We start from the raw sequence: 22,779 nt of genomic DNA, 5'->3' as shown, positions 1-22,779 counted from the left end.
CACACCTGTCAAGTAAAATTTATTTCCCTTGTTCGATAGAGCGCACATAATATTGTTTACATACACTATTACAAATAACTAGTTAGGAATGAAAGAAATCGTCAAAAATAAAGGTAATCAGAAATTCTGAACGCACAAATATTGACATTACAACTTACAACAAACAGTGAATTTTCAAAACTGACTAAAACTAAAAAAAAAAATCAAAGTAAAATGAAATAAACTACGAGGGAATAGTGACAACTGACCTCAAAGGCACATTCGAGGCCCTAAACATCCCTAAGATTTTCATTGCATGTCAGAGGGCGGTTCTGCTGCAGACCTGCCACATACCAACCAGAAATTTCTTCAGCAGACACTGCTCAGGGGAGACTACAATGAATTATGTTTCCCTACAATGAATTTCCACCCTGGCAATGCCAGAGAAAAAACATAAGTTCGTTTCTATAATAATAATAAAAATAGTTAGAACAGACAACAAAGAACAAACAACAAAGAACAAGTTTATCTTCCAAGTGAAGTTTTTATTTTTATTTATCATTGAAAGAAACAATTTTTGATTACATCCGAAGTTGTTTCTTCCTGTCTGTACAAGTCAAATGATAAATATCACCTTTGGATAGAAGCTTTACACTGACATACATAAACTTTGTTGAGACATGATGGAAAAGATGGGGGTGTATATCTATGTATAAGAAAGTAATCTAGCAACTATACTAAAATATGCTTTTCTAAATATAATGCAATCATTGGTTTTAAAATATAGCTCTAGAATGCATGTTTATACATTGGAATAGTATCTTGTGTACTTATCAAAATATAATGGACGATAAAAATAATTTGTACATATTGATAATATCCAATGAAATCATTCACTATAATATCACAATGATTTACTTTGCTCATACTTGAAGTAATAGTGAACTGGTAATATAAAAACATGAAGTGGTTAACATAAAACAAACTTTTCACATTCTAAAAAATGTGAATGAACAATTCACTTCAAAAGTAGAGAAAGGAAGATCTGCTCACATTTTAACATGACCTTGAGTAAAAAGTACTTTTAAACCAGTGTTTCCCAAACTGTGCTCTGCGGAACGTAGTGTTCCATGAGGCCTGAATAGGTGTTCCACGAACTGCTGGAATAATTAACTAGTTTTGCGCCAGGTGAATTAATGTCTCTAAAAATAATAAGCAAAGTGTTCCTCTGAATACCCAGAATGTGCCAAGAGTTCCGTTGAGGACAAAGTTTGGGAACCACTGGTTTATTCAAAATGTTATGATGTATTACCAGAAGGGAGGCAATATGGCTTACCATTAATCTATTTCTCCTCTACACGTTTCAGTGGTCCCCCCTTGCATTAAACATGTACAGTTCCACAGCACAAAATATTTGGTCACTGCTTAAGCAACACTCATCTGTCTAGTTAGTGATGACTTTAAACACATCAAAATTAATTCCTTTAGGGCACGACATGGCCTGCATTGTGTCGATGTGCCAAAAAAATTCAAAATCAAACATTAATACCTTTACAAGGAAATGTCAGAAGATAACATAAATGTGCTTGTTTAAGGACTACACTTTACAGACACAAAATCAAAACTTTATAACAGTTGGTCATATATGTGGTCAAGTTCTGATCATTTCTATATCAAAGTCGCTCTCATGCTTAAACCTTGTGGACCCATTCTATGGAAACATTGAGTTCAGAGTTTCAAATAACCAATGGATGATGTGGCTGAGTGGTAGAGTGATTGGACCCCGAACCAAAGGGTCCCAGGTTTGAGGACAATGATTTTGAACTTTGAGATTTTTAGGGCACCCCCGAGTCCACACAACTATTATGGCTACCCTGACATTAGTTGGCTGGCTGGTCATGCCCAAGCAACGTGATATTCTTGTTAATTGTTTGCCATAAAAACACATGGCCTTGACATCATCTACCCTATAAAAACACATGGCCTTGACATCATCTATCCTATAAAAACACATGGCCTTTACATCATCTACCCTATAAAAACACATGGCCTTTACATCATCTATCCTATAAAAACACATGGCCTTGACATCATCTGCCCTATAGGTTGCAAGGTCTGATAGAGGTATTTGACTTTAAAAAAATTATATTAATAGCCAGTCATGACTGAAAGATGTAGTTGTAATTAAAGTTCAATATTCTATGCACTTATATTAATGTGTTTTTGTCACACAAGACTTTTCTAGTTTCTCTGATGTCAGGTATCCTATAGAGCTGGGCAGACACAAAAGCATTAACCAGCATAAAAATCTCAGTGCTCACACGACTTAAACCAAAGCACCTAAGGAAATGGCCAAGTGGCCTTAGCACTCTATCACCAAGAAGATTGATAAGAGATGCCCCAAACAATATTTAGGTATTTGCAAGTGATCATTAGAATGAAAAGTCACACTCAGAGACACAATGAAAATACCAAGCTGCCATCCCAGGATCTGACCTTCGGATTATTAATGAGTAGATTATATTACAAAATGTATTGTGAGTCTGTCAGAATTAATGCTTCAAAATGTAAACATAGCAACAGCACATATTAATCATGTACATATACACATAATCAGAGTTTGCATTGAACTTCAGTGAACAATTAAAAAAAATAATTAGCTATAAAAGACAACAGCATATTAGGAAGTATTTTTGTAAATGTCAGTTGTCATGGTAATGCTGTCATTTTTAAACATGCTAATTAATAAAGAAAAAAGACTACTACTTTAGTAACTTTATTACAATTTAACTGAAAATTTTCTAAAAATAGTGAAACAAATAGTATTTAAATTCTGTGCACATGCATTTTTAATCCAATATTTCATTTTTTTTTTTAAAGATTAAATTGTCCCTAAATTCTAACATTTTAACTAATTCTTAAAAAGAAATTATATTTATGATTAAAAACACAAAATTTCATGTGGGCAACATTTTTTCTACTGTTACATGGCTTACAAATTTCATAAAAATCAGTTATACATGTATGAGAAATAGAAATGAATTTTAAAAAGTTTAAGACGAAAAATGAAGGAAACAAACAATAAAAATAAATTCTATTAATGTAATCTAATAATTAATCTATTTTGATAAACAACTTTTCTTTCCTTCCATTTGGATAGCATGTAAATGTCATTTACATTATTTCTCTATCTAAATAAATAAGGACACCAAACTTGTTTTAGAACAGGTGAGTGGTATTTTGCCTAATAAATCTGCTTCCTGCTTTACATTAGTCTTATATTGGGTTTTAAAAAATTAGTTATGAACAGTTTTGTTTTTTTTTAAGAGTAAAAACATTTTTTAAAAAGAATTTAATGAGTAAGAATTTAGAAATAATACTTTTTAAAATAAAAGTTGGCGGTTCTTTTTGTTTTTTTAAGCATTACACTATGTACAAAATATATACAATAACAGCTTCATAAATGATTTGAACATGGCTTCTTTCTTACATCAGATCAAAATTTGATCCAGAATATTGTATTGCATAATACAATTTTAAGACAATATTTTGATCCCAAGCACATTTTTTTCCAGTTTTTGTAAAAAACTATAAAAAAAAATTATTTGTACAATCCAATGAAATAAACAGTTTTTTACACAGGTAAAACAACTCAACTTGCACAGCATTAAATATTTATTGGCACAACTATTTTTCTTTTAAATCATATACATTTTTTTTTAAAATAAATTGTACATAAACAATAATTGATCATAACATGTATTATAATTTTGTTAAAATATATAGGTCTAAATATAACAATGGAAGCTCTTCTTTTTTTCAAGGAAAGTTTTTAAAACTTGAACTTATATTTCTATACAAAACTCTATGAATCTGAAACTCGTAGCTTGTGTTTCCTTTCCAGACACACAGCACTAGACAAACACATGACATTTAATAGCAAAAAATGAAAAATAATGAATGTAATCAATACCATTGATGTAATGAGTCTTAATTTTAGAGGCTATGTCTTTACAGAACAAGATCCAAATTTGTTCACAAACGTTACATGTTCCATACAGTTCCGAGATATAGAGAAATACAAAAACAAATATGGAAAAACTTCAGACCTTGGCCAACAGTTGCCTATGCTGTATATCGGGAATTAAGTGTGGCTCGAAAAAATATCTACAGTCAACTTGTGGGAGAGAACCAAGCGAAAACCCATAGCCCAAGATATTAAAAAGCGAAAAAGCTGTATAGGAAAAACCAAAGTTGCAAGGCTGATTGGAATCCACAAGTTGGAATGCCCCCCCAAAAAAACTGGAAGAGGCCAGTCATCAGAGAAGCTGAGGATACTGGAATGACATGGGAGGAAATGAAAAAAGCTGATCAGAACTACATTTAGTGGAGAGGTATGGTAGCAGCCCCTACGCTCCCCTGGGCGCTTACAGGAATACATTTTTTTTTTTAAATCAGAGGTTATGATACTCTCAGTACATTATATTTGATACTGATTACCAGAACTCTTAACTGACAATATACCAGTACTCTTAACTGACAATATACCAGTACTCTAAACTGACAATATACCAGTACTCTAAACTGACAATATACCAGTACTCTTAACTGACAATATACCAGTACTCTTAACTGACAATAAACCAGTACTCTAGATCGACAATATACCAGTAGTCTAAACTGACTATATACCAGTACAATAAAATGACAATAGAAAATAATAACTCTCTATTATGCATCCCTCATTGTTGACAAATAACATTAAATATGATTCATCTCAATAATAAAAGTATCACTACATCTCATCCTTGCATTTCATCATTAATGCATTAGTTTCAAAACATTTTTCTTTCACTACACCCATTAGTGAGGTGAAAATTTTCCTAGTCAGAACCAAACAACTTTTAATACATAGCAATGTCATACTGTCCCTTTTTAGTCTACTCAAACCCTGCAGCATACAATTTTAGAATCATTGACTTAAGTGTTATATATAAAGCAACAGATGATGTTTAGTGTAAATGTAATATTTTGTGACAAATTTCAATCAAGGGAGCTAGTTAATTAAGAGAAAAAAATGTGGCGTAGTCTGCCCATATATTCAACTTAATTCTGTGATTTACTTGGTCTGAATCAGTCAGTTGATTCTCTAGAGCATGGAATCAGTTGCCTGAATCAGCCAGGAAAATCAATGACTTAGCCAAGTTTAAGACTCTTACTAACAGATTGACACATGGATATGTACAGGACAAAATTAATTATCTTCTGTTAAGAAAGTACAGGTGTAATTTATACAACAAAAAAGCAATGACAATGGTTCTAATACAAGAGACACATTTTTAAAATGACACACTGACATTATTTGTGCTGGGAGATGTAATGACACTCTGACAATGACTAGACTAAAACAATAAATAGAACTCTGAAAAAGTTTACAATAATAATTTTCATATGCTAAAAATGCATTAAATGCTGATACATAGGCCAGGGGCACATTAGACCAAGTTAAGTTAGTTTTCAAATACACTTCATTTAGAAATAGTTGATGTCTATGTTTATGTAATAAATGGTTGTTAAAACTAAGCTTTAAAAGAAATATTATGAGACAAAAAAAAAAGTTTACTCAAAACCAACTTAAAGATTTAGCAAAATCATTCTTAAAAGTAAAAAAAAAAATTCAAACATGGATGTAACCATAACCATTCGCCATAACTTATCGACCTAGGATAAGTCTATTTCATTATTATATAATTGTCAATAATTAGTAGTGAAAAAAAGAAATCATGATGGAGTCATGTATATTGTGTTCTAGAATTCACTGGGGTAAACAAAACTAAACTGGAAAGTTCTATACAAGATTCAGCCGGTGGGTACTAGGTTTTGTGACTATTATAACGACCATGCAGCCTAGCTTGGAATAAAACAGTTTGTTAAATGATTATTACTTGGTTGGTTCTGTAAATTAATTTAACTAATCAGACAACATTGTATGTGATTCAATAATGTGATTTGAACTAATGTGATGATTCTTGTTGGATTAATTCATTCAAGTTGGAATTAGTATTTTATGGCTTTGTTCTGTGGTTACTTTATTTCAGAGTCTAATTGTCTCAAAGGGGGACAAAGAATCCGCTCAAATTTATTATCACAACTAAATTGATCATCACAAGTGAGAATATGTACAATCAACATAAACAACTTGACAATAATATACTTGAACATTCTGAAGTCATCATCATCATCATCAAACTCCATTTGAGTGAGGGCTTGAGAGGCTCAAATCCTCTCTTGCAAAAGCCTTGGACAGAAACCCTGCTGTCTTGCGTAGTGCATAAATGTCGCCATACAGGTCGAGAATTTTGGGTTTCCCAGATCTGTTGAGATGGAGGTCAAACAGAATATGAGGCACGGTTTCCTCTTCTTCCCGCAGCGGGGGCACCGTGAATCAAAATTCGGCCATGCCACAAGAAATATGAGCCAACAGGACAATGGCCTGTACTGCACTGTGCTATAATAGCTTGCTCAGGCCTGGACAGCTTCCACCACGGGGAAGTGCGGTCAGGGCGCCTCATGCGCTCCCAGACTCCACGGGCTTTTTAGGACATTCTGATGTAAAAACTGCAACAACACACAACAGAAATAATTATTATATATGCAGTCCTTGCAATGGATCAAAAAGTATCTCAAAGTATGCAGCAGTCACTTGTGAAAAATATATATTTTCAACCGATTCAGAATAAGGTGATACCAGACCATTCGTGTCATAATAAACCTTTAAATATTTTAAATATACAAATCTAAAGCTTTAGAAAAAAATTCAGACAATCGATTGCCTGAAATAGCGCTCATAATTCATTTATTGATTGAATCAAATGGTACTGCGATTGAAATCACAACTATATTTATACTGGATGCTTTCCAAAAATGTCTTTCATTATGCCTGCTAACGTGAATTGGCACCAGGTCTCTCTAATTGCTTCCCTTTGTTATCCTCCCTTGAAGGACCAGTCTGAACCAGCTGATCCACATTCAGCCCAAACTTGTTGGCCACAATGAGAAACAGAATCATAGCCAGTAGCTCTACACCTGCAAGAAGATAGAAATAGTAATCCAGATGACAGCTGTCTGAGTTTGAGTACACAGTGACATTAGAGTGCCCAGAGTTGTTACAGGGCAGCCTGCAGTTAATATTGCCGTAATCTTGACTGTTAAACCAGGTATTGCTATACGAAAGAGTGCTGATGATTGCAGTGCCAAGTAAACTTCCGACACCAGAAAAAAAGTAGTACAGGCCAGTGATGACTGCCTTCATAGACTTTGGTGCTACAGTGACTGCAAACTGAAGACCTGAAAAAACAACAGAGGTCGATAATACATTAGGAGATGCACTGATCAATGGTTATTGTTAACAAAGAAACTGGTGCATCAGCTGAAGGTGCTGGATTCAAAACAGCTGACTAAACTAATGAATGTATGCAAGGTTGAACCTACTATATAGGAGTACTATAGATCAACTACATAGGAGTACTATAGATCTACTATATAGTACTTTAGATCTATATAGGAGTGCTATAGATCTACTATACAGGAGTACTATAGAGCTATATAGGAGTACTATAGATCAACTACATAGGAGTACTATAGATCTACTATATAGGAGTACTTTAGATCTATATAGGAGTACTATAGATCTACTATACAGGAGTACTATAGATCTATATAGGAGTACTATAGATCTATTATACAGGAGTACTATAGATCTATATAGGAGTACTATAGATCTACTATACAGGGTCAGGAGTACTATAGATCTATATAGGAGTACTAATCTATAGATCTACTATATAGGAGTACTTTAGATCTATATAGGAGTACTATAGATCTACTATACAGGAGTACTATAGATCTATATAAGAGTACTATAGATCTACTATACAGGAGTACTATAGATCTATATAGGAGTACTATAGATCTACTATATAGGAGTAGCTTTATCTATTTATGTGTAGTTTTATCATCAACGCAAACAGTTTTTAGCTAATAGAGATAATATTACTGCTATTTTTAATTTGAAAACAAAAAAAATAGCTAAAAATTTCAGTTATTAATGTTATATTTAATCTTAAATATTTTAGACGTGCTTAGATATTTAAATTTGTTACTAAAATGTTTCAAAATAATTTTTCACAAAATAATATTAAACATTTTAGAAACAAGAATACTTAATTTAATGTTAAAAAGTTAAATTTAAATATATTGCTATATATTTTCAGAAGTTAGACTTTGATATGTTCTATTGTATTTTCAAAAGTCAAACCACAAGCCAATTAGGCAAGCGAGAAGAAGTGTATGACATGTTGTTTATTGTAAACATTTTAACTAGAAAGACATCATCAACATCAAGAAATTATTGACTCATTAAAAACAGCTCAGGAAATTCACATTTCATGTAAAGCTACTAGAATCATTCAGAAAATAGCCATTGGAAAAACTATATAAAGAAGAATGATAAATCTATTTTAGTGAAACTATAGACTGCAAATCATAATTCAGTGATATAACAATACTTGTTGAATTTATTTCAAACAAATATTGAAGCTTCATTTCAAGACTTGAGCTTCAGTGCTTTATTCTTTAGTTCTAGTAGAAGAATACATCTGCAAGTTCAAGTCAACCCATTGTGAGATCTAAACAATGCCTACACCATATCTGGTTACACGGAGATATGTTGAATCAAATTTCAACTTAGACATAAACTTATTGTCTAAGTTTTATTTTTCCTCTCATACTCAAAAGGTGCTACACAATATCGCAGTGCTCTAGCACACAAGGAAAAATATTCGATGTATTTATCACACTCACTTGCTACACTTGCAAATACTTCACTCACGCCAATCAGAGCATATTGTGGGATCTGCCAAACTATAGACATGTCTGCTGCCTGATAAACTGTATTACCTATTACCGGAAGAATACATTTACAGAAATAAGAAAATTGATCAAAACTAGACAAATAACTATTCAAACATTTAATTTCCAGTTGAGAGGTAACATCTGGATAATCTGTAATAATTTTATTTCCATACAAAATAATGATCACATCTAAAATATCAAGGTGTTAAATCTCATGAAAAATTCTTAAAGTAATGGATATTTCAGCTCTATGTTACAATTCCTTTTTCTAGCCTGTCCATCCATTTCAAACATGATGTAATGTTTGTCTATTTCTAAAGCCAATGATTTATAAGGGTGTCATGTGACCAACACAACGACTTACTGCATTCACTTTCCCCAACTAATGTCAAGTAGAGGACTCATTATAGTCAATGAAGCAATTATCTTCTTTTTAGAATTAACTTCTCTAACTTACAGATAAGGATGCACCCAGGGACATCCTAAAAATTATAATGTTCAAAATCCCAGTCTTAACATGATATTCCAACTCATGACCCCTCAGTTTGTAAGCTGACTTGACCACTCAGTCACGCACCCAATTTATAAAGAGGTGATTGGGGGGTAAGACAAACTTCAGCTTTCTCCTCCCACACCAAGATGCTTGCAGCAAGATGAGGAGACGATATGAAGAAAACGTAGGTCTTGCACAAAACTCTTGACCATCAGAAGTATATGCTACACAAGTAGGGTAACCAGCCATAATTTCTTCAAATGAAATACTGTTTCTATGGTATTTTGTTTTACAAAACTTATATCAACTCACATGTTTTTTTTCTCCCATTTCACATTCCCGGTCAAGTTGAAACTTTGCACAAAGATTTTTTATACTTAACATGACATGAATCAGTAAAAAAAAATAAAAATTAACCAATTGATAATTACTTTATGAGAGATGTGGATATATATATATATCCCCTTATTATGTTTTGACACATTTTTTCTCCCACTTCCCATTCTCTGATCAAGTTGAAATTTTGCATAGTCAAATGTTTTGACAATTTTTCATAGTCGATGACGATGCATGAATCAATCCAAAAATTAACCAGTTAGTTAATCAGTTAGCACTAATTAATTAATTTTGTTTTATTTAGCAGAAAGGAAGCTAAACCCTGCCCTATTCAGATAAATGGCAGTAATTTGTGGGTTTTCCCTTTTTAAAAAAGCAATATTTTTTTGCTTGTTTTAAACTTACATTTTCATTTCAAATGAGTTTTATTACACAGGTTGTATGTGGTTTGTTCACATGATACATTTCATGAATTTTGATGTAACGAACATGATTTTTTTTGTTCATTTAATATAAAACTGCATCTTTAGCATGATGATTTAAATATAATTTTCAATTAAAGATAATTTTGAAATAGGAAAGTTAAATATTGAATAAGAGAATATGCTATATTGGTTCAATAAAGTTACCTATTGTTTGATTGATACCCCGACTCTGGCACGGGAAATCAGGGTAAGGCCAAAAACTATTCAGTCGAAAGTGTTCAACTATTGCTGCTACAATCATGGCCAGCATTGCAAAAAACATTCCCAGCAAAATTCTTTTTGTAAAAGTGAATGGGTGTCCTGCTCTAGCCATGCGAGGGTAGATCACTCTATCAAAAAGTGGAAGCAGGAGAATGACGAAGCAAGCATCGAAAAGGGTGAACCAGGCTGCCACTATCTGCGTGAAGTATATAGAATAATATAATATAATAATAATAGTATCAAACCAATATCAATTTACCACTTTTTCTTCAAAGTTATACACAAAAACAGAATTTGCAAACAAACATTATTTGATTGTTGGCAACTGATCAACTAATAACTTTAATTACATTTCAATTAACTGTAAAAATAAAAGATGTATGACCAAACTTGCTTTTCCTACTTGCAATACCAGTGAGAATGTATGGCCAAAAGGCTTAAGCTTAAATTCAAAAATTTTAGAAATATACTTTAAATTTCTCAAAGCTGACATCCCCACATAGACTAGATTTCTCCCCACAAGACTTTTACCTCGACTAAAAGGCTTTCATTCTACGAAGTTACAGCAGCCCAAAAAGAAATGTATACAAGTGTGTCAGTACCAATGAATTTATCATATAGACTTATAAAGCATAAGAAATGCTTAGAGAACTAAATAGATCAAACTTACCTCGGGTTTTGTGTTATCCTGGAAGAAGAAAAAAAAAAGATATTAAGTAAATAAGATTACAGGTTTTCATAATCAATTTTTTTCTTTTTTTTTAAATTAGGTTCATAACTATCTTATACATTCATCATTCTAAATAACTACTTTACAAAAACTAAATAGCAGTTTACAATACAGTTCTCTCTTACAAGAGCTAATTATATATGTACCTTTTGTTGTTAGCAATTTCTAAGTCTAGTATCTTATCTTCTTATCTTATATGATACAGACGTTACTTCAAAAAAGAAGATGATTATGTCCTACGCGTCATGCATTTAGTCATGCATATTAACCAATGACCTAAACTCCACCAAGTCACTGGTTTACCTGGCTAGCTCAGGCAACCCATTCCATGCTCTAATAGCACTAGGGAAGAAGGAGCATTTGTACAAACTTGTCCTAGCATATGGAACGAGGAATGTGCCTTTATCTTTGTGTCTTTCTGAGTATTTTATTAAATTTTGTTTTTGTATTTGAAGATTATGGTTCAGTGTTTTATGTATAATTGCTACTTTACTTTTAAGTCTTCTGTCCTGAAGGCTTTCTAAATTTAGTGATTGTGCTAAAGGTGTTACTCTAGTCAAATGTGAATATTCGTTTGTTATGAATCTCACTGCTCTATTTTGTGTCTGTTCCAGTTTCTTAAGGTTTTCTTGAGTTGAGGGGTCCCAAACAGAGGATGCAGATTCTATTATTGGCCTAACCAAGGTTAAATAACATTTTAGTTTTATGTTCTTATTTGATTTATAGAAATTTCTTTAAACAAACCCTAATGCTTTGTTTGACTTTTTGATAGTTTCATCAGTATGGGGATTCCATGACAGTTTTTCATTTATTATAACAACTAGGTATTTTGCGTTTTTAGTCTGTGTTACTGGTTTACCATGAATATGTATATGGCTCCTTTTGTCTCAAAAGGCAATGGATGGACCATGAATAAGACAAATGGAATTAATTTGTTTTAGTTTTTTTGTTACTCTTAATAACTGACATTTTTCTGGGTGGAAAGACATGCTCCAATTTGATTCCCATTTCTGTAATTCATTTTATTATCTTTGTAAAATTTCTGTACCTTGTGTTGTTTTTATTGTTCTATATATTATTCAATCGTCTGCAAATAATCTGACTTTTGTTCCTGAACTAATGCAGTTTGGTAAATCATTTATGTAAATTAAAAATAGTAGTGGACCGAAGACTGAGGTACACCTGAGTTTACTGTTATTGGTGTTGATTTAGAGCCATTTATTATTACAGTTTCTTCTCTCCCTGTCAGAAAATCTTTAATCCACTGATGCAATGGACCATTAATGCTGAAATAATTTAGTTTTTTTAAGCAAACTATGGTGGTGAACTTTGTCAAAAGCCTTGTAAAAATCTAGTAAGATAGCATCTATTTGCTCACTATTATCTTAACCTTTTGAAAAATCATCAATTAGTCATATTAGTTGTGTTTCACATGATCTATATTTCCTAAAGCCATGTTGGTATGGAGTAAGTACATTATGTTTGTCTAAGTGGTTTATGATGTTGCTACATATTATGTGTTGTAGGATTTTACATGTGATGCTGGTAAGTGATACTGGTCTGTAGTTTCCTGGGTCAGATTTTTCTCCTTTTTTAAATAGGGGGTGACATTAGCTTCTTTCCAGTCCTTTGTTGGTACTCTGCCCTGGTTAAGAGATGTCTGAAAAAGTATTTTGAACACTAATAATTTCAAAATCACTATTAAAAATTTCTGCATTATAAATTTCAGGATGTAGCCAAGTTTCTGTTCCTACAATTATGTCTGGTTTCTCACATTCTAATAAAATTTCTAAGTCTGCTGTTTTGTTCCTAATGCTTTGAAAATTTATTACTAAGGTTTTAAGGTATTTTAGTAGGTTTATTCAATGATGGTGTTTTATTACTTTTAGCAGATTTAACAGGAGTGGATCTGGCTAGCGGTTGGTGAGTTTGGTTTGGGATGGTGTTTAGGATGTTGTATGGGTTAGAAGTGTATGCATCAAAAGAGTCAAACAGTCCTGATGAAAACTGAGGTAACCCACAAGGTACACAGTGCCACGATGCATCTTTGTTGCCTAATGCATAATACACAGGTGTATTCATATGGAGACATGATGCGTGGTACCAATCATCACAGGTGTCACATTGAATGGCTTTCTGTTTCATCATTCATACTTTTTTACAGATGTAGCATCTATCTTTAGATCTAGGTCTTGGGGTTGAATAGTTCACAGATTAACTATCAAACTTACCACAGGTTTTGAATTATTCTGGAAGAAAGAAAAAAAAGATCACACGGGTTTTCATAATCAATTTTTCTTTTGTTTTTTCAATTATGTTCATAACTAGCTTATATATTTATCATTTTAAAGAACTACTTTAAAAATGAAATAGAAATTTACAAATCATTTTCATAAAAAGTTCTCTCTTACAAGATCTAACCATGTATGTGTCTTTTGTTGGTAGCAGTTTCTAAGTCTAGTATATGAATAGTTCACAGATTAACTATCAAACTTACCACAAGTTTTGAATTATTCTGGAAGAAGAAAAAAAAAAGATTACACAAGTTTTCATAATCAATTTTTCTTTTTTTTTTCAATTATGTTCATAACTAGCTTATATATTTATCATTTTAAAGAACTACTTTAAAAATTAAATAGAAATTTACAAATGATTGGCATCTAACTCTCCCCAAAAGAATATCCTCAAACCTATATCTAGTGTACAGGATTTCAGCTCCATTATTTTGATTTTATAATTATTAGCTAATGAATTTCAGCAACAAAGTCCACACTGGCATATCACCAAAATCACCAGACGCTAAGGGGATGGAGGGATTATGCCAGCAACTAAAAAAAAATCTACTCCTCCGAGTCAGAAGCCAACAGTTTCTTCTCGAGTTTCTTTACTAAGGATAGTAAAGTTTACATTTTAGACCTTGCAATCTATAGGGCAGATGATGTAAAGGTCATCTGTTTATGTTGCCCAAAGTTAATGAGGGTGTCATGTGGCCAACACAACCAACTGCCTTTACTTTTTCCCAACTAATGTCAGGTACCCACTAGAGTTGGGTGGACTCAGAGGCGCCCAAAGATCCCAAAATTAAAAATCCGAGTCTTCACCAGGATTCAAACCCGAGACCCCAAGTTCGAAAGTTAAGCACTTTACAGCTCAGCAACCATGCACCACCTCTGGGATACATTGAAGGATAACCTTGGCCAACGAGTCTAACAGTGTGTCTTAACTATACTTGATGCTTTACAGCGTTGAGGAACTCTTCTATTTGTCAGTCAAATTATGAGCTTATTTAAATTCTTCTGCCATATAACCAGCAATTTCCTGAAGCCTCTAATCTCAAAGGCTTTCAGCCTCAGTGTTCACCTTTTACAAGTCTAAAATAGTACAGGAACTAACAGTGATAGGGGGCGTGGGGTGTGTGTGGTAAAGCAAATGAACATCAAAGTTAGTACATGTCTTCAGTGAAATCAAAAATAGTTTGATAAAGTAAAATCATATATCAGATTCTATTATAAAAATCTGCTTCAATAAACTTTACTTAATATTGTTGCATAGTTTGCTACGACTTTGATCTGTTTTTGTTAGCTTTTCAAGCCAAAAAAGTTTCAATTTTTTTCTTAACATCAAATACAAAATTCTAAAATGATATTAATACTGAAGCCTAATTAAATAGAAAAAGACAGTAATCAACAGCTAAATTGCTATCTCAACACCAGTGAAAGTATCAAAAGAAAAAAAAAAAGAAAAATAAAATCATAGCACAGTGATTTTAAAATAAACTTATCAAATACACTCAATTGTTAGTACAACAAGCACGCAGTAAGAAAACTATCAAGTAGTAATTTAGTTAACTACATGTGCATTACAGGCACAAGTACCTACTTCAATTGGTGTGAAGGGCACACTGCTTATATCCAATCTCATGTGCAGTCCTTGAAACAAGAAGGAGGTCTGCATCTAGAAACAAATATATTTATTATTGTCAAAATAAACTTGTTTGCATTCAACAACCAAACCACTTTTTAATTTCGTTAGGACACAATCTATTAGTTTTGGTGAAATGGAGGTGCAGCGTGGTGAAAATATTTGAATGACGACAATGAATAGAAATAAACGATGGCATTGAGCGCCAACAACATGAATAATGTTAAAGTGGATTTTAGTTGTATTAAAATCCAAAATAAAATACTGTTATTTACAATACTATAGGAGCTGTGGCTGAGCGGTAAAGCGCCTGGCTTTCTAACCGGGGTCCTGGGTACGAAACCTGGTGAAGACTGGAATTTTTAATTTCGGGATCTTTGAGCGCCTCTGAGTCCACCCAGCTCTAATGGGTACCTGACATTAGTCAGGGGAAAAGTAAAGGCGGTTGGTTGGTTGTTGTGCTGACCACATGACACCCTTGTTAACCGTTGGCCACAGAAACAGATGACCTTTACATCATTTGCTCTATCGACCACAAGGTCTGAATGGGGAACTTTACTTTGCTCTTTTTTTACAATATTGAAATATATGTTTGTTTTCAAGTTTGTGGTCAAATGAAATATCATAATTTCAATCATTACACCAACTGTATTACATTGGAAATAATGTTTGAGAAACATGGTTCAAATATGTACCTGGAAGTAAACAATCCAATATGGAATAAGAACGGCAAAAACCAATAGTACCACGCCGAGTTTCTTAACATCATCAACAAGAGAGTTATGGAAGCTGCCTCCATAGCGGTGCTTAGCATGGTCAAGAAAACCTATTTTCTCTTCGTGAGTGCTTTCAATATGTCCATGGCTAAATGGAATTTCAGGAAAAAAAAAATGAAAAAAAAAAAAAAGTTCTTAAAATAATTTCAACAACTGAAAAATTTACAGCAAAGTTTGAATGATTATGTAATTCATAAGCATTAATCTCAGATTGAAAAAAATTGTGATAAGAAGCTAGAGAGATTACTGACAGGGAGGAGTGATAGTTAGAGTAGTAAGTGAGTTGGGAGAGACAGCTAGCGTTATTAAATCTTGTGAAATAAGAGTTAGTAACAGAAGAACAAAAAAGAAAGTTTGAATTAAAGGGAGAATACTAATTTAGAAAGATAACATTTTTCTAAAGGTTGTAAAAACTATGAAAATTAACGCTTTAAACTATTTACAAGTATTTTAAAACTTAAGAAATTTTAAAGCACAAGAATCACAAATTCAGGATAAAACAGTATTTTGAAGTCATTTAAAGATTTACCCTTCTGAGGCAGATTTCTGATGTAAACTGCGTAATCGCTGTAGCTGCTTATTTCTCTTCCATGCTTCTCTGATGATTCTAAATATATTGGTGAGCATGCTGCCGTCTGGTACACGACAAACATAAAAACATCGACCTAACAGGAACAAAACAATATTATCATAACTATAGTTTTGGTGTCCTAAAAAGAGCTGGCATTATGACATTAACTGACATTCTTGTACAGCTGGTATTTTTAAACAAAGAGCATTCTTAACTAACTGTCATTCTACTAAAGTTGGCATTCAGTAGTCCATCGCATATCTTTTTTTTTAATCAAAGATTATTACTTAAAAATATAGAAGTACAAGAAAAGGGAATTCAAAAACTATTAGCCAACATCAAACCGAATAAAGCATCTGGACCTGATGGTATTCCAGCTAGATTACTCAAAGAACTAAGCAATGAGCTAGCACCAGTGCTCAAAATACTCTTAACCAGGGCAGAGTACCAAGGGACTGGAAAGAAGCTAATGTCACCCGCCTATTTAAAAAAAGAGAAAAATCTGACCCAGGAAAGTAAAGTAGCAATTATATATAAAACACTAATCCATAATCTTCAAATACAAAAACAAAATTTAATAAAATACTCAGAAAGACACAATGATAAAGGCACATTCCTCGTTTCATATGCTAGGACAAATTTGTACAAATGCTCCTTCTTCCCTAGTGCTATTAGAGCATGGAATGGGTTGCCTGAGCTTTAGGTAATTGGTTAATATGCATGACTAAATGCATGCCGCGTAGGACGTAATCATCTTCTTTTGTGAAGTAACGTCTGTATTATATAAGATAAGAATATGAGCTGCGAGGCCTGAAAAGCATTATAGGCAAATTTGAAGTTCCATTTAATGAAGAATTTAGTGGTTAGAAACTGAACAAAGTGGCCCATTCCTATCTTTTAAAGCTAGAACAGAGAGTTTTAAAATTAAATGACTATGACAGAGACCAACACATTTTCATTCCCCCCAACATCTTCAGGCAACTAATAGTGCTTTAATGATAAATGGATTGCAAGATAGTAAATGGTTTAATGGTCTTTAATCAACTAAGTACAGATTTGTTATGTTTAATGGAAACTTATTTCTTCTAAAACATTTTGTATTAAAACATATAAGTGATAGATAAAACACCATTAATAATTACTAGTTGAGTTATCCTATAAGGTCCAACATTAATTGTTTCCAAATATATGTATCTTAAAAACAAAATATTTAGAATTCTAGATAACTGAGCTAGAATATATAAAACATAATGGCTCTGATAGCAAGTTGTGGTACTTACCCATTATAAATATGATACAAGACATGCCCAATGTTGCAGCCCCAATGATATACCCAATCTTGAAGCTCTTCTGTTGCTGGATGTAGGTCACACCTCCGAGTCCAACAAAGCTTCCAAAATTGACACACCAGTAAAACCAATTAAAGAAACTTAACTGAGTTTGTTGGCTGGACCTTGACAGCTAGCAAAAGCAAACAGAGAAAAAAGTGTCTTTAAAAATTTAACTTGAAATGACATCATGTCAAAGTAAGAAGGGTCTTTTAATGAGACAGCTGGAGAGCTTTCACAAGGGTCACATTTGAGACCCAAAGAAGAGCCCTTACCAATGATGAAAATGTATGTGAAGAGATGTTTAATGTTTCTCCTTAAAGCTACAATGTTTCACTAACCTGTTCTGATCCAAAAGGAACTATGCTGGACTTGAGCAATCCTGCCCCGATGCCAACTATAATGAGTGTCAGAATTATAAGCCAAGCACATTTCTCTTCGAAAAGATTATTTGCAGTTGCAGTTGAATTGCTCTGTTGACAGATGCCTGGTAAAAGCTCAGTGCTGGCATTTTCATCTGAGTTTAAAGCAACGCAAGGTAGCAGGGCATAACCCAATCCATAGATAACAAAAGCCAACAGCATAAATTTGAACCTGCCTAAACAAGAATCTGCTATCCAGCCTCCTATAAGAGATGTTATGTAGGTTATACCAAAGAAGAGAAACATAGCATTCATGGCATTGTAGGACTCCCATAGGAAAGGGTTCTTATTCAAAAACAGAACAAGGTTTCCAGTCAACCCATAAAAGCTGATCCTCTCTAGGACTACAGATGACAAAATGGTAAAAATGGCAAGCCTAAGCTGCCAGGCAGCACTTAATCTAGTGCGCTGAGTACTCTGGATGTTGTGTACATCTTGAGGAAATTGATCTTTGCTGACATTTCTTGGTAGCGATCTTCTCAAGTTACTTATTTGGCGTGAGGGTGGTGCAGGAATGAAGATGCGCTGATCCAACCTTGGATTTGGACCCAAAAGTGGCTGCTCTTCACTAGCAGACATAGTTTTTTGTTTTCTGGAATTACTCCATTAAAATTCTGAAAAAAAAAATATATATCATTAATAAAGGGATATATTACTCTATGGTTTAAAATGAGCTTGTTATATTTTAAGTAAGTTTCCAACAGAGAAAAAAGTGTACATAGTGTATATAACAATTTTGTTTGTTTTGTTTGTTTGTAAAATGTTTTACATGTTTCGGATGTTCCTTCAGAGTTGAAGATAGTTTACTTCCCAGTCCAAACCTCCCGCAGGACGACGGGGGATGGGAGCGGGCAGGGTTTGAACCCTCGACCATCGATAAATCTGAACGACAGTCCAGCGCGCAAACCGCACGACCAGGCAGCCATCCATTATTTTTGAAGTGATAAATAACTAGAATTGTATTTTGACATTTTTAACTAATAATCATAACATGCACACTGATATATCTATATTCATTGATTTTTACAAACACAAAAAGATCATAAGTATGAAGATAAGCTAAACGTGCTATGTTTGTTTTGCAATATTTTTAATTGTAAAATCTTGGTAGATCTAGGGGATAATAATGGATTTAAATGATTAATAGCAAACTAAATTTCGATATATTGCTGCCTGGTTTTTAGGTATGAACTCTAGACTGCTATCTTGATGGTCCTGGATTCAAACCCTGCTCACTGCCATGCCCCGACATTTTGTGAGCGATTTGGTCTAAGATATAGATCTAATAATTTTCAATTCTGAAGGAACAGCCAAAACAAGTAAAACAAAACAAAAAAAATGTACAGAAATTTTATATTTAAATTTCAAATTTTGGCTGAAATTAGTAAAAAGATGGGAATTAATGTTACACTATTAATTATGCTATTCTATTTTTAGGATGCCCATGGGAGAACTTAACACTAATCTGTACCTAATATTGCAGTTGGTCTATCTTATCTTATATAATACTTCAAAATCATTGATTTTCCTGGCTAGCTTAGGCAACCCATTACATGCTATAATAGCACTATGGAAGAAGGAGCATTTGTACAAATTTGTCCTAGCATACGGAAAGAGGAATGTGCCTTCATCTTTGTGTCTTTCTGAGTATTATATTAGATTTTGTTTTTGTTTGTTTTTGTATTTGAAGATTATATATATATATATATAATTGTTTTATATATAATTGCTATTTTACTTTAGAGTCTTCTATCCAGAAGGCTTTCTAAGTTTAGTGATTTTACTAAAGGTGTTAATCTAGTCAAATGTGAATATTCATTTCTTATGAATCTCACTGTTCTATTTTGTGTCTGTTCTAGTTTCTTAATATTGGCCTAATCGAGGTTAAATAACATTTTAGTTTTATGTTCTTATTTGATTTATAATTTCTTTTAATAAACCTTAACGCTTTGTTTGATTTTTTAATAGTTTTCATCAATATGGGGATTCCATGACATTTTTTAAATTATATCACCTCTAACTAGGTATTTTGTGTTTTTAGCCTGTGTTACTGGTTTGCCATGAATAAGTTAAGGGGAATGAATTCATTATGCCTGCCACATATTATCGTACCCTTGTTAAAATAGGGCCATAGAAACAGATAACTTTACTTTTACATTTATTTGCCCTGTAGATGGCTAGGCCTGAAAGAGATACTATACATATTCACTTGACTTTTTCACTCTATAGATAGCACAAAGTGACAAACACATTAGCACAAAGTGAATCCATGAGACAGTCCTACTTTTCACTAAGTATTGTTCTGTGATGATGACTCTAAGCTGCCATAGTAAACTGACGCTTAAACAAATGGACCTCCCTTCATTTTCATGCTCACTAAGAAATAATCTCCCATCTATTTCAGACTATACCGTAGTAAACTGACGCTTAAACAAATGGACCTCCCTTCATTTTCATGCTCACTAAGAAATAATCTCTTATCTATTTCAGACTATGCGATGGGGCAGATGATGCAAAAGGTTAGTAATTATTCTACGGTTGGGACCCCGCTGAACAATGCTAAAATGTTGGCAGCATCCTGTCTATCCTCACGGTGTCTAGCTAAAATTAGATCTAGGTCATGTAGGTTCCTACCTGATACCAGGTATTAGTGCATATATATAATCATAATGTAGTTCCACAATATAATGTAGATCTATTATATTAAATAGATTTACATCTAGAGATCTATATCTAATGTTTGTTGCATTTTTCAAATTAATGTTTTGTGTTGTTGTTTTTTTTCTTTCCTTTTCCAAAGGTTATCTTCTTTTAATACCAAGAAGAGTTAATAAAGGTGTGAGAAAGCCAGCAGAATGACAATTCTGTTTACTCCCCCCCCCCTCCCCTTGAGAAATGTGTTGTCCTAAAATTCTATATCTAGATCTATAAACTACTATAATACTACTATATATTCTACATCTAGCGCTTGACTATACTAGATCTAGCTATCATACTATGTCCTGTCTATGTCTAGTAAAGTAATGTCACTATGTCAGTATGTGGCTATAGAATTAGAGTACTATAGACTACTATACTATAACTATAGTTATAGACAGTATAGTCATAGACAGTGAGTATGATCATTGATGATCCGCATTTAGATCTATATTTTAGTTTTTTTTAAATTTAATTTGGTAATAGATCTAGATCTAGACCTAGATCTACTAGTAACTAGATCTAGATTAGACTAGATCTAGATCTATCTACTATTTTAACTATTTACTATAATTTACTATTTAGTTAATTTAGTTTATTTACGTCTCTATTACTCTATTAGAATTTATTAGTTATAGTTAGTTATTAGATCTATTCTGAAATATTTTTATATTTAATTATATTACCATTAATTGTCGTCTAATAAACTAAGATCAAGTTATACCAGTCGTTTAGTCTATGATCACTTCACGTTATTAAGGAAGACATTTCCCATCCACTAATATTAGGAAATCCTAATGGAAATGGAAGCAATAAACAGCAGGTTTACAATGTAAACAGTAAACTTTTAAGTACCAAGGGAGATTACTAAATTAAAATAATCATATGACAAGTCACGTGACGTTTAAAAAAAAATACTTTCCTTAATACGTACTCCCTTCCCCCCCCCCCCCCCCCCCGGCCCACCCTGTAACTTTTTTTCTCTTTGCCTTTTAACACAGACTTACTGTCCGAAATGTTATTCTTTGTAAATTATGAAAGCGCGTGGTTCATTCATTTTTTTTTTCACTTACGATATCTTTTTTTTACCAATGATATCATAGTCTACTCATTTTAATCCGTTTGTTTACACCATGCAATGACTAACGCTATAATTAAACCATGACAGCTAGGCTTATGATAATTAGCCTTGCATCTGTTTGTATCAGATAAAAGGGCATAATAATATGTTATTAGTAATATAAGCATGAATATTAAATTACAACATTTTTTTAAAGGACAATATGAACATTAAAAGTAAACTTCATAGAGTCCTAAATGCTGCTGGTAAAATTGGCAATCAACAAACCCCATTTAGACAGCTGTTTGAGAAAAACATTCATAAGAAAGCAAAAAAAGATTCTATAAATAAAAATTTGGGTAAGGATTTTGTGATCTTACCATCACAAAATCGAGATACAAGACACTGATACCAAAGACAAACAGACATAAACACTCTCTAGTCCCTCTGACAATTAATTTAAATCATTCAATAAAATTCAACTATCTGATATAAACATGTAAATTATGAACGAGTGTGGTGTGAATGTACATCTTGGTTTTCTATAGTAATAATGTTTTGCTTGGTGTGATACACAAATTGTAAGACAAATTTCCTAATGGATAATAAAGATTATTATTATTATTATAAGTACCTTATACTTATCTGGCTAGTGATGCATTGGTATGCTTTAATTATTTTTTTTTTACAAAAAGTTAAATTACTATTACATTAAATATCACTTACAATTATTTATCTGTAGATTTTACAAGAGATGAATGGACGTCTTTTGCACAACTTTTTTTTTTTTTACCAGTAATATATCTGCAACTAATGTTTGTATTCCTTTCAACCAGTGATGCCCAAAGTTCGTGGTTGCATCCGGCC

The 22,779-nt window shown here is 32.8% G+C and overlaps 1 protein-coding gene across 2 annotated transcripts; it reads right to left on the bottom strand.

Moving 5' to 3' along the window:
- Positions 1 to 502: 502 nt before the first annotated feature.
- Positions 503 to 21,712, bottom strand: LOC106059735 (solute carrier family 15 member 4-like). 2 transcript variants are annotated; one of them, XM_056006197.1, is made up of 12 exons: positions 21,539 to 21,712; positions 18,075 to 18,769; positions 17,686 to 17,866; positions 16,364 to 16,499; positions 15,754 to 15,922; positions 15,017 to 15,091; positions 13,635 to 13,652; positions 13,369 to 13,386; positions 11,078 to 11,095; positions 10,351 to 10,603; positions 8,842 to 8,937; positions 503 to 7,326 (listed from the first exon to the last, which is right to left on the bottom strand). In XM_056006197.1, the coding sequence occupies exons 2-12, from the start codon at positions 18,732 to 18,734 to the stop codon at positions 6,923 to 6,925; spliced, it is 2,028 nt and encodes a 675-aa protein (XP_055862172.1). In that variant the 5' UTR covers positions 18,735 to 18,769; positions 21,539 to 21,712; the 3' UTR covers positions 503 to 6,922. The 2 variants fall into 2 exon arrangements, with proteins under 2 accessions (XP_055862172.1, XP_055862173.1); XM_056006198.1 differs by having other exon boundaries at positions 21,577 to 21,712.
- Between the last annotated feature and the right edge of the window lie 1,067 nt (positions 21,713 to 22,779).

Source organism: Biomphalaria glabrata, chromosome 12 (assembly GCF_947242115.1).
Source record: "Biomphalaria glabrata chromosome 12, xgBioGlab47.1, whole genome shotgun sequence".
Taxonomy (NCBI): Eukaryota; Metazoa; Mollusca; class Gastropoda; family Planorbidae; genus Biomphalaria; species Biomphalaria glabrata.
The sequence above is the reverse complement of the archived record's forward strand: the minus strand, read 5'-3'. Positions and strand labels throughout refer to the sequence as shown.